This window comes from Pistacia vera, unplaced genomic scaffold (genome assembly GCF_008641045.1).
Source record: "Pistacia vera cultivar Batoury unplaced genomic scaffold, PisVer_v2 Contig905, whole genome shotgun sequence".
Classification (NCBI taxonomy): Eukaryota; Viridiplantae; Streptophyta; class Magnoliopsida; order Sapindales; family Anacardiaceae; genus Pistacia; species Pistacia vera.
The window spans coordinates 23,947-34,454 of record NW_022196785.1 but is presented as its reverse complement, the minus strand read 5'-3'; the positions used below and the strand labels follow the sequence as shown (position 1 = coordinate 34,454).

At 37.4% G+C, this 10,508-nt stretch overlaps 2 protein-coding genes and 1 non-coding gene across 3 annotated transcripts; 2 read left to right on the top strand and 1 right to left on the bottom strand.

Moving 5' to 3' along the window:
- The first annotated feature begins 6 nt into the window (after positions 1-6).
- On the top strand, positions 7-1,584 carry LOC116119765. Its single transcript, XM_031405693.1, has 2 exons — positions 7-160; positions 447-1,584. Exons 1-2 carry the CDS (start codon positions 90-92, stop codon positions 1,099-1,101), a joined length of 726 nt encoding a protein of 241 aa, XP_031261553.1. The 5' UTR covers positions 7-89; the 3' UTR covers positions 1,102-1,584.
- Positions 1,585-5,717: 4,133 nt separating this feature from the next.
- TRNAL-CAA lies at positions 5,718-5,801 on the bottom strand. The gene has a single exon. It is a non-coding gene; the product is annotated as a tRNA-Leu (tRNA).
- A 1,384-nt stretch (positions 5,802-7,185) lies between these two features.
- On the top strand, positions 7,186-8,736 carry LOC116119760 (thaumatin-like protein 1). Its single transcript, XM_031405689.1, has 3 exons — positions 7,186-7,475; positions 7,573-8,242; positions 8,323-8,736. Exons 1-3 carry the CDS (start codon positions 7,406-7,408, stop codon positions 8,543-8,545), a joined length of 963 nt encoding a protein of 320 aa, XP_031261549.1. The 5' UTR covers positions 7,186-7,405; the 3' UTR covers positions 8,546-8,736.
- The last annotated feature ends 1,772 nt before the right edge of the window (positions 8,737-10,508 follow it).

Genomic DNA, 10,508 nt, shown 5'->3' with positions numbered 1-10,508 from the left:
CGACAGAGTACCGCTCCGGAGACCGGATTTCGCCGACGGCAGCCGACATTGAGTGGCTGAAGGATCAGATCTCTCGAAACGGACTTCATATGCAAGACAATGTGTTGAGAAAAGGGATTAATCCCCGCACTAGAGCTCAGCAACTTCAAGATCTCATCCAGTGAGTCTTAGTTTTATGGATTGTAGATTTTTTTTTTTTTTTAATAATTTGTCATTTAATTATGAATTAATTAGTTCCGGTTTTCTTGGATTTCAAGAAATTAAAACAGTATATATTTTTTTTCTTTTAATAAGTAAATAAATGCTTAATTTAAACGCTTTATATTTCAGTTTAGTGTAATAGAAGTTTTCTGTATGCCTATTTAGGGATTTGATCCGATAACATAGCAATTATTAATGTAGTCCTTTTGTTATGATTGTGATCTGATTTGTGTGATTTGTTTCAGATTCAAAGGCATATCACATTATGAAGAGCCTGAAGCGAACAACCACACAGCCCTCCCATGCCCCGGTGAGCTCCTTGTGGAGGAGCATCACAGCAACTATGGGGAGCCCTGGGCAGGTGGTCGAGATGTGTTTGAGTTCCTTGCTGAGGCTAGTCACTTGGCGCCCAATTCACGTGTCCTTGAGATTGGGTGTGGTACGCTTCGTGTAGGCCTGCATTTTATTCGGTATCTAAGTCCTGAACACTTTCATTGCCTTGAGCGAGATGAGCTCTCATTAATGGCTGCATTCAGATATGAACTTCCTGCTCAAGGTCTTTTAAATAAGCGCCCTTTGATTGTGCGAGGCGAGGATATGGATCTTACGCAGTTTGGTTCCAGAGTTGTGTACGATTTGATATATGCCAGTGCTGTGTTTCTTCATATGCCTGATAAACTTGTGTGGGTTGGACTGGAGAGATTAGCTAATAAGTTGAAACCTTATGATGGGCGAATCTTTGTGTCACATAATATAAAGTTTTGTTCACGTTTAGGAGGGGAGGAGTGTACCAAGAGGCTCACAAGCTTGGGACTTGAATATATTGGGAAGCATACACATGATAGCTTGCTTTTTAATCACTATGAGATCTGGTTTGAGTTTAGGCGGTCCAAGGCTTAGGATTTCTTCAGCATTGTCTTTTTGGGTTTAATTCTTTGTAAAACTGAATTAACAGGTGAAGTTATAGCTTATGATTGACCTCTCTACAATTGTTGTGTTGTCTCTGGTAACTCCCCCAGTGTTTTGGAAGGTTAACTTATTAGCTGTTGATAGATGGGGTGTGGAAGAGTTGATGATTTCGCAGATTTTTATCAAAGTGGATCATCAGTTTGTGTTCAGCTCGGGGATATTCTTTGTACTTTTCAACGAAAAGGATCATGCATAACTCAGAACTTTCGGGATTCAGTACTGAATTGCTAAGATGGGAGAGGTTCATGTTATTTGTGACCGTCAAATTATGTAGTTTTGTATTCAAAATGCTGATAGCACAGCAGAAATTCTTTTGAGCAAACACTGATGAGTGTATGAAACTGTAACGTGAACGTATTTTTCATTGTACTTGGAGAAAACTTGAATATATTTTCTTGAATGGTCATGATAATTTTGGTTTTTGTGCATGAGCATTCCTATTTGTCCAGAAACCAGTTGAAGAGCTCTGGCATGACATGAGTGTGATGCTGAGAGGTTACTAGAATCAAAATTTTGTTATGTGCTACTGTTGTTATGTGCTACTGTTGTTATGTGCTACTGTTGACAGTTGTCTTGATATTTCCTTCATAGCGATTGGTTTAGGATGATATAAGATTAATACTGTAATTTTTGTTTAATGTTCAAGATTTCCTCGTTTAGTTATCAAGTAATAAAATATTACGTAATCTTTTATTGTAAATAGTGTTTATTGTTGGTAATATTGAGGGTAATCAGATTACTTTTCTAAGGAGTGTTAATATAAGATTACCGAGGTAATCTTAATTTTGACCTTATTTTGCCCTCAATCTTTTATCATTTCGGACACATTTGCCCTCATATGTTTACCAAATAACAATTATTCAAACCCCTTACATTTGAGAATTTAGTTAAAAAACATCCCCGCCACAAAAGAGTTTAAAAGCTAACAAAATACCTCCAGAAAGTTAACAAAATACCCCCAACCACCGAAGACCACCGTTGATCGCTAGCCACCACCGCTGGCTGTCGACGAAAGTCGTCATATTGGCACAAGATTGGTAGGATCTTGCCGATCGTGTGCCGATAAGGATGTTTCTTGCCATGGATTTGTGATCCATGGCCGGAAACGACCAGATCTGGCCGTTTCACGGCCAAAGATGTCGTCGTGAAACGCCATAGATCTGGCCATGAAAGGCCAAATCTTTGGCCGTGAAATGGCTTCCGTTTTGGCCGTGAAATGGCTTCCGTTTCACGGCCAAGGATCTAGCCTTTTCACAGCCAGATCTGTGGTCGCTTAATGGCCACATCTTTGGTCGTGAAACAGCCATATTCATAGCTAGATTTGGCCGTGAAACGACCATATTCATGACCAGATCTGGTCGGATTAGGCCTTATCGGCGCACGACCAGCCAGATCCGGCTGGTCGTGCACCATTACGATGGTTGAGGGTGAGTGGGAGTGATTTTGCTACAAATTAAAATTGTATATTGTTGGGGTGTTTTAGCAAAATTTCAAATATAAGGGGGTTAAAAGAAATAATTTAAAAAATAAAATAATAAAATAATATTATATTATTATTTAAAAAGGAGGGTAATTTAGTAATCTACATGACATACCCACTTATTTATCCTCTCAAGTCCCAACCAAACATATTATTATAACATATCCATCAATTTATTCCAACAGACCAAACACATTTCTCTAAAGATTCTCTAGTAATCTATCTTTGCAGTAATACAACATTCTTCAGTAATATAACATTCCCTTAACCAAAACACCCTCAATGATAACTTAATGCCCAGAACCTTAGACTTCAATAGCTGAACCCAAGGTTTTAAAACCCGACCTGGCCCGGCCTGTTCAACCTGTTGAATTGGGAACCGGTGGCCAAGCCGGGTTGGTTCAATTAAAAAACTGCTAATTGAAGTTAACGCAGTTTGAACTGCGGTTAGGCTGGATTTTTTGTGATGAAACGCTGGTCCAACCAGTTTTGGCACAAAACCGGGTTAACTTCATTCCTAAAAATTAAAACCAAAAAAAAAAAAAAAACAAAAAAAAACAATAAAAACAATNAATAGATAAGGTGTACATTTGACTGGTTAATTAATCAGCACCAAACACCTCTTAGTATTATTATATATTAATTAGTCTTGTGAAATCTTGAAACAGAAGTGCTGCCTCTTTTGACTCACCTGAACAAATCTTAAGAAAATCCCGTAATGTTGAGAGGGAAAGAAAACAATAATATTCAAATGAGGGCCTCACCCTCACCCCACAAAAGAAAAAGAGAAAGAGAAACCAATCATTTATAATTTATGTATTTGGGACTCTCTTTTATAATTTGGTGTTTCTTGAATCCTATATGAAGATCATATGTAGTGTAGTTCGAAAGCATTTTACTACTACTAAGTGCACCGCAGCCACTTGATAAATTGTAGAGGTCGAAGAGTTTACTGTTTAGACATGGATTTAGGCCACATGTAAGAACCCCCATAAGAGTCCACTTTATCTTTATGTCTGATATGGGATTACATATTTAAACCAACAGAGTTCAAAAATCAGATCTTCAATACAGGAGCTTTTTTTTTTTTTTTTTTTTTTCGTATAAAAGAAAACAGTTTACACATGCAGTTAACTTTTTCCATAAGTGATAGTCTATATTTTTTCTGGCTTTCCCATCTTTTTTTCCCAATAAATTCATATATAAAGCAGCAAAATCTTAGCTTTGAAGGTAGATGCTAGTTGCTACTTCCAGTCATATATATTTTGCAAATTAAATAAAGATGAATTTGCAATAGCGAATCAAAATGTCAAAAATTACTCAAACTTTCTACAACTACGTACGCTTTGCTCTGGTGGCAGTATTTGCATCCACGTCAAAATTGCTGTTCTTTTTGAACTCTTTTCCGCTTTGCTTTTACTGAGGCCTCGTGCATATATGTTGATGTAACAAAGTAAGGTTTATCCAATTCTGAGATTTTTCATAACCTCCTATCCAAAAGCATGTCTGTAGTGTCCTATCTTTCTATCTATTAAGTATAAGTCTACATTGATCAACTTATAATATGAATTTTAAATCATGAATCGTGAGGTTTAGGTGAATTGGCCCCAAAAGTTTAATTGCATGGTTCCCATTTCTGAAACATAATATATTTGCATGGCCCAGTATCAATTCTTCTTCGAACTGCTATGGATATATATCCATCACTGAGCTAACATTTAACATACAAGTCAAAGTGTGGCTACATGCAGATAATTAATATAAAGTTGGCAAACAAAGGAGAAAAGCTGCCCTTCCTTTATAGGTTATCAAATCAAAGATAGTTATAAATGACGCAAATCTTCATCGGCAAAGAGAGAGAAAGGAGAAAAGAAAGTGAGGAAAAACATAAATAATAGCAACAGTTATCCGACTGGTACTTTACACGACAGATAACATGTCAAAGGACAGTCTCAGATTTTGAAAGAAGTACACGTATAAACGTTTGTCTACTTTCTTCTAGACTCCATTTAGCTTTTTAATTCTCAGGCGCACATTGTTATGGATACATATACATCATCTTGATTATGCTAAAGAGATAACTTAAACGGTAATGCATTGTGAATTCAATGAACCATCAACCCGTACCAGCCACCATTACACTAACATATTTATAATTTTCATCTGAGTGCCTGAAATACAAAGGATCTTGCTGCTATTGATAATGGAAGAAGAAAAGTGAAGAATCCAAAATGCATGTAATATATACGATGGATTCAGTGTATCACTAAATGCCTTTTGCAAGTATTTTGCCAACTTTTTAAGTGTAGTATAAACAGCCAAGACTCTTAGTGGGCTACTAAATTAAGGGCATTATTGTTGAATTCCATACCTGAATGCAAATTAAGGGACTATGCATGAAACCTTTTTCATGCATATAATTGATTGTTTAACATTACTTTTCAACAGGCAGTGTAGACGTTCCACTTCTAAAAGTTTTGGAGTCACAAACAATTAATGTAATCCTGAGAAATCTTTCTTAGTTAGTAGTCTGCTAATAATTCCCTTAATTTGTCTGTTTCCAATAATATATTGTTTGACAATGAAGAAGATGCTGCATTATTTTAAGTTAATGGCTGAAAACTTTGCTATATATAATCATTAAGATATATAATATAGTCAGTATCTGATTACATATACAAAACATAGAGTTTGGAGTTATGTAATTGTCAGTTTTCTACTTTTTCGTGTATTATGATAATTTGATTATAGTGTGTTGCACGTTATCAAGTGATTCGTGTAAAATATAAAGCAGAGACACCCATCCATGAATGACGATGGAAAGTTATGAATGATACAATGTGATTAGCACATGAAAAGACTTAAACTTTCCCACATTGCAAACGTAGGTATTTTTCGCTTTTCCACAACACCATCATGTGTGCAACATGCTTTCTAATTATCAAACCAGATCCCCATCAACTTTGATCTGGGAACTTTTGTCCTCCTTCCATTAATTACATATTAGTTGGGCTAACAAAAAATTAAATACATTTTAGTTGGCCAAAACAAAACAAAAAAATACAAATGTCAGAAGTGGGATTTGAACCCACGCCCTCTTTCGAAGACCAGAACTTGAGTCTGGCGCCTTAGACCACTCGGCCATCCTGACTGGTTTGGTTTTGTGGCTTACATTTATATATATATATATACACATTAGTGAAAAGAGTAATAATAAAGTGGAGGGATGGCTGATGTGTATGTATGAGTACGATTATTAAGGGAGGAGAAAGAATTAGAAGATGGTGTGTAATAAGGACCCACAAATCAAGTGGCTTCCACGGCAGCATGTTAAGAGTGAGGTGGAAGAGCAATAGCATAAGCATCTCTTTGGGTAAGCTCTAAAGCAAAGTCGGTTCCTACCTTTTCTTTTTCAGCTTTAAAGGTTCCACCCCCATCCCCATCCCCATGTCTAATCTTCTTCTTCTTCTTCTTCTTCTCTTTAATGTTATGTATATCCCTCTGTTTAAGATTGGATAATTACATATCATTATCAACAATTAGATAAACAAACATGATTGACATATTGTCAAATACCATCTGCATAATCAGATTCAGGATAACAAAAAGGCTGTTGCATTATCACATTCAATTAAACCTTTATTACGTTACCTAGTCATTAATATGCAGCAGTCTCTGATGCTGATAATATGCTATCACCGACCCACCAACCTCCCTCTCCATCTAATCTATGTACCATTTAAATGGATCCTTGATTTTCTCTGTATAATTAAACTCTCACCAAATAAAAAACCAACACGTATACACAGTTATTGTAATGTAAAGAGGGTGAATTACGGGATCCAAATCATGAAATAATGTGATTTAAAATAGGATTATTTTGACTAATGAAAGTTATAATTAGGAATCCAATTCCACCGTTGTAGTCATCAAAAAGTATGAGATTCTTAGACATTTAGATGGTTTAAGTAATGATCCGATCATTCAAAAGAAGAATCTTCAATTACACTATTATGGCGACTCAATATTAATTAATGCCAACTTAGAAACCAGGTGTTTAATTGGTCTCAAATTCTACGTTATGGATTATGGAATATTTTTATAGTGGGATCAAGGGATGCCTGCCTGTTTTGTTGAAATTATTTAGTAGTTTCCTCATTCTTTTTAAGATTTTCTCGCATTTACATAATTAATATACTGTTGAATTTCCTCTTTTTCTACGTTAATTTAAGTCTTATTTCCTTTTATTGTGTTTCTTATTATTCCATCACAATTGCTTTTTTTAATTAAGGACTCTTATCCTCTGATAATACTTGTGCTTAACGCATTCAGTTTTCAATAATATTTAGGTAAAAATTCAATTAAGGTGGGTGCCCTAGTGGTACCTTTATTTAAGAATATATATTTTTTACTCACGTCCCAATCCCTGCTTTGACTATCCCTACTGTATTACGAGGCTCACCCTCACTTTTTTCATCATATATTTTTTAATTACCAAGCTCTTCATATTATATATAATGTTGTAGAGGATTAGAATCAAATCCTCTCCCCCAAGTCCTCTGGTGTGAAAGTATATGTTTATGGGTGGCGAACCTCAATCGTTTCTCCTTCCTCTTCTCTCACTTCCATCTCTATCAAGTCAAGAATTTTACCTTTGTTCTTAAAAGGGCAATGCAGCCTCAATTTCAATAGAATAGAAGAACATTAAAACTCAACAGTATCGTTACAAATAGGCGCCCTTTTATATCCAAAATAATGGATCAACTCTTCTCTCGTTCTCCTTCGCCTTTGTACATCACTCTCATTTTGCTTATATTCTGCAGAGGTAATTGTCTAATATATTTTCATTCATGCTTCTTTATCTTTACCATGCATTAATTCCTCATTGATATAATGGAGTTTTTAATTTATCTTTTGTACAGGAATATCAGGTTCTACATTCACACTCGTTAATAAATGTAGCTACACAGTGTGGCCAGGCATTCTTGGCAATGCAAAATTAGACAGCACCGGCTTTGAGCTCAATCCTGGCACTTCCCGCTCCTTTCAAGTTCCACCAACCTGGTCCGGAAGATTCTGGGGCCGAACCGGTTGTACATTCGACCCCACTACAGGTCAAGGGACCTGCAAAACCGGTGACTGTGGGTCAAACCAAATAGAATGCAATGGTTTAAGTGCAAGCCCACCGGCTTCTTTAGCCGAGTTTACAACTGGGTCGGGGTCGGGTACCCAGGACTTTTATGACGTGAGTTTGGTTGATGGCTACAATTTACCAATGATTGTTGAACCAAGCGGTGGGACAGGGAATTGCTTGGCGACCGGGTGCATAGTTGATTTGAACCAGCGGTGCCCGGCTGAGTTGCGGGTGGAATCGGGTGATGGCTGTAAGAGTGCATGTGAAGCGTTTGGGAATCCTGAATATTGCTGTAGTGGAGCGTATGGTACACCTGCCACCTGTAAGCCGTCTGTTTATTCAGAGATGTTTAAAGCGGCGTGTCCAAGATCGTATAGTTACGCTTATGATGATGCTACTAGTACATTTACGTGTATGGGAGCTGATTATACCATCACATTCTGCCCTTCAGTCTCAAGGTAAGCCACAGCCCACAATAGAATTGATACTATTTCTCTCGTAAGCCACAAGCCATTAAATAATTATGTATTTTATGCAGTCAAAAATCAGCAAGAGATTCGTCCCCAACAACAAACGCAATAAATGGATCTGTTACCGGGTCAAGTGATGTGCCAACTGTAGGCAATAATGGTTCATGGTTACCAAATTTTGTTACCGGAGACTCGTCTAGGACGGTTTCTTCTTCATCTTTGCTATGGACATCATTTGCTTCTGCAGTCTACTTCATCTTGACCTCCTATCCTTTATTTGTAGCTCACTAAGCACATACAGCAGCAACTTAATTGGGTTCTTTAATTTGAGCTAACCAAGTCCAGATCGGAAACCCAATTTTTCTAGGCCATCCCATTCCCATGTATAGTTTATTATTTCAAAAATATAATAACGCATATATATACTTGCTTCATTTATTGTTAATTTGTAGTTTTAATTAATAGAAAGAAAGGAAGAGCTTTTGGAGATGAAATGTCTTTATTTTAATTGATTTATAAGGCATTTGAAAAAGTGTTTGCTTAACTATGAATTTGAGTAATTTGGTTGGTGATGACTATGCCCACTTTGCTGCAAATGCAAGCATGGTAGTCTTCTGATTTCGCCTGCAATTTCTACCAAGGAATGCCCATATCTTCATCAATTCTTTAATTCTTTGACTTAGGTTTAAGCAAATTATAATATTTATTTTCACTTATACAAGGCAATACGTAAACCAATACTCACATCACATGACCCTCCGCAGAGTAATAATTTTAAGCAAAAGGATTTTTTCTCCTGAATTAAACCGAACGTCAGGTTAAACAATAGCTGAGGAAACCTTTTATCAGAAGCAACATTCTATGCAAAAACTGGACTTCATTGGGTATTTGTCATTATATAGCTCAAAAATTGAAGGATCGAAATTCAATGATTGACCAAGAGTGAAATGGTACAGTTTCAGGAAAAGACAGTTGCCTACAATTATAAAGAACATGGATTTGGAAATCTATGTATTTTGGGCTACCTAGAAAGTGCGAGAATCCTACTATGTATTCGCAGCTTGAAGCTACATTCTCTCTTACCTTCAATGGAGCATGAAAGGCTATATATTTTATTAACTAAAAGAATAAGAAGAAGAATTTGGCCCCTTCATGACGCTAAGGAACAATACATAATGGATTTTTATTCATTCACAGACTCTGCAAAGAGAGGGAAAAAAAGTGAAATATGTTACCATCACTGGGAAGACTCCAAAAGACCCGATCCTCTTTTGGCACCTTTTAAGGATCGGAGTTTTTCTCTTCCACTGTTTCAATCAAAAGCTATAACAGTGGGCCTGGTAAATAAGCTATAACAGTTTAGAAGGCTATTGAAAACCACCGTTTTAAAAACCGGACTAGAGGACAACCCGCTCTGATGGCCGGATCACGGTTCAACCGGTTGGACCGCTTGTCGAACCAAAGGTTTGACAGGTTTAAAATCTAACAAAAGCACCCTTGATAAATACCGTCAGACCCTATAAGTTTGAAATCTAGCAAACACAACCCTAGCCAAATGCAAATCGGCGATCGATTGAGGGAACATCGGTGACACATCAGGGAGGGTAGATCGGATGATGGGGAGGGCGAATCGGTAGCTAGCAAGTAGAGACAACGCTGAAAAATGACAGATCGGTGGTGGAAGTCAATGGTCGCGGTGGCTTTTTTTGGTGAGATGACTGGATCTTCGTGAAAGACGGCAAGGGAGCTTGGGAGAAGGTAGATCGGTGGCTGAGGAAGCCTGTCGATGTCGGAGAAGGCCGATCGACATCGGGAAATGGAAGAAAAATCACGCAGCGAAGGTGGATGACGAAACATCACGCGGTTCATCGTCTGGAGATGAAGCATGACAGTGCCGAAGAAAGTCAGAAGGTGGTTTCCGACAGTAAGGGAAGGTGGAAGGTCGTCGAAAAAGGGGAGGTCATTGCCGATTTGAATTTAGCTAGAGGGTGTGTTTGCTAGATTTGAAACCTTCAGGGACTGATGCGTATTAATCGCTAATCAAGGATGTGTTTGTTATATTTGAAACTTGAAACAGTTAAAAAGAGTGACCCAACTCGGAGAAGGCCCCGCGTCCCGATCCAATAGGTTAAACCGACAGGGCCGGTCCGAGTTTTAAAACCATGTTGAAAACCTTTTCGATCTTTCAGATCAATTAGCTGATAAATTTTGACGACTGGATTGATATGCCCATTACCACTTAACATCGGGCAAC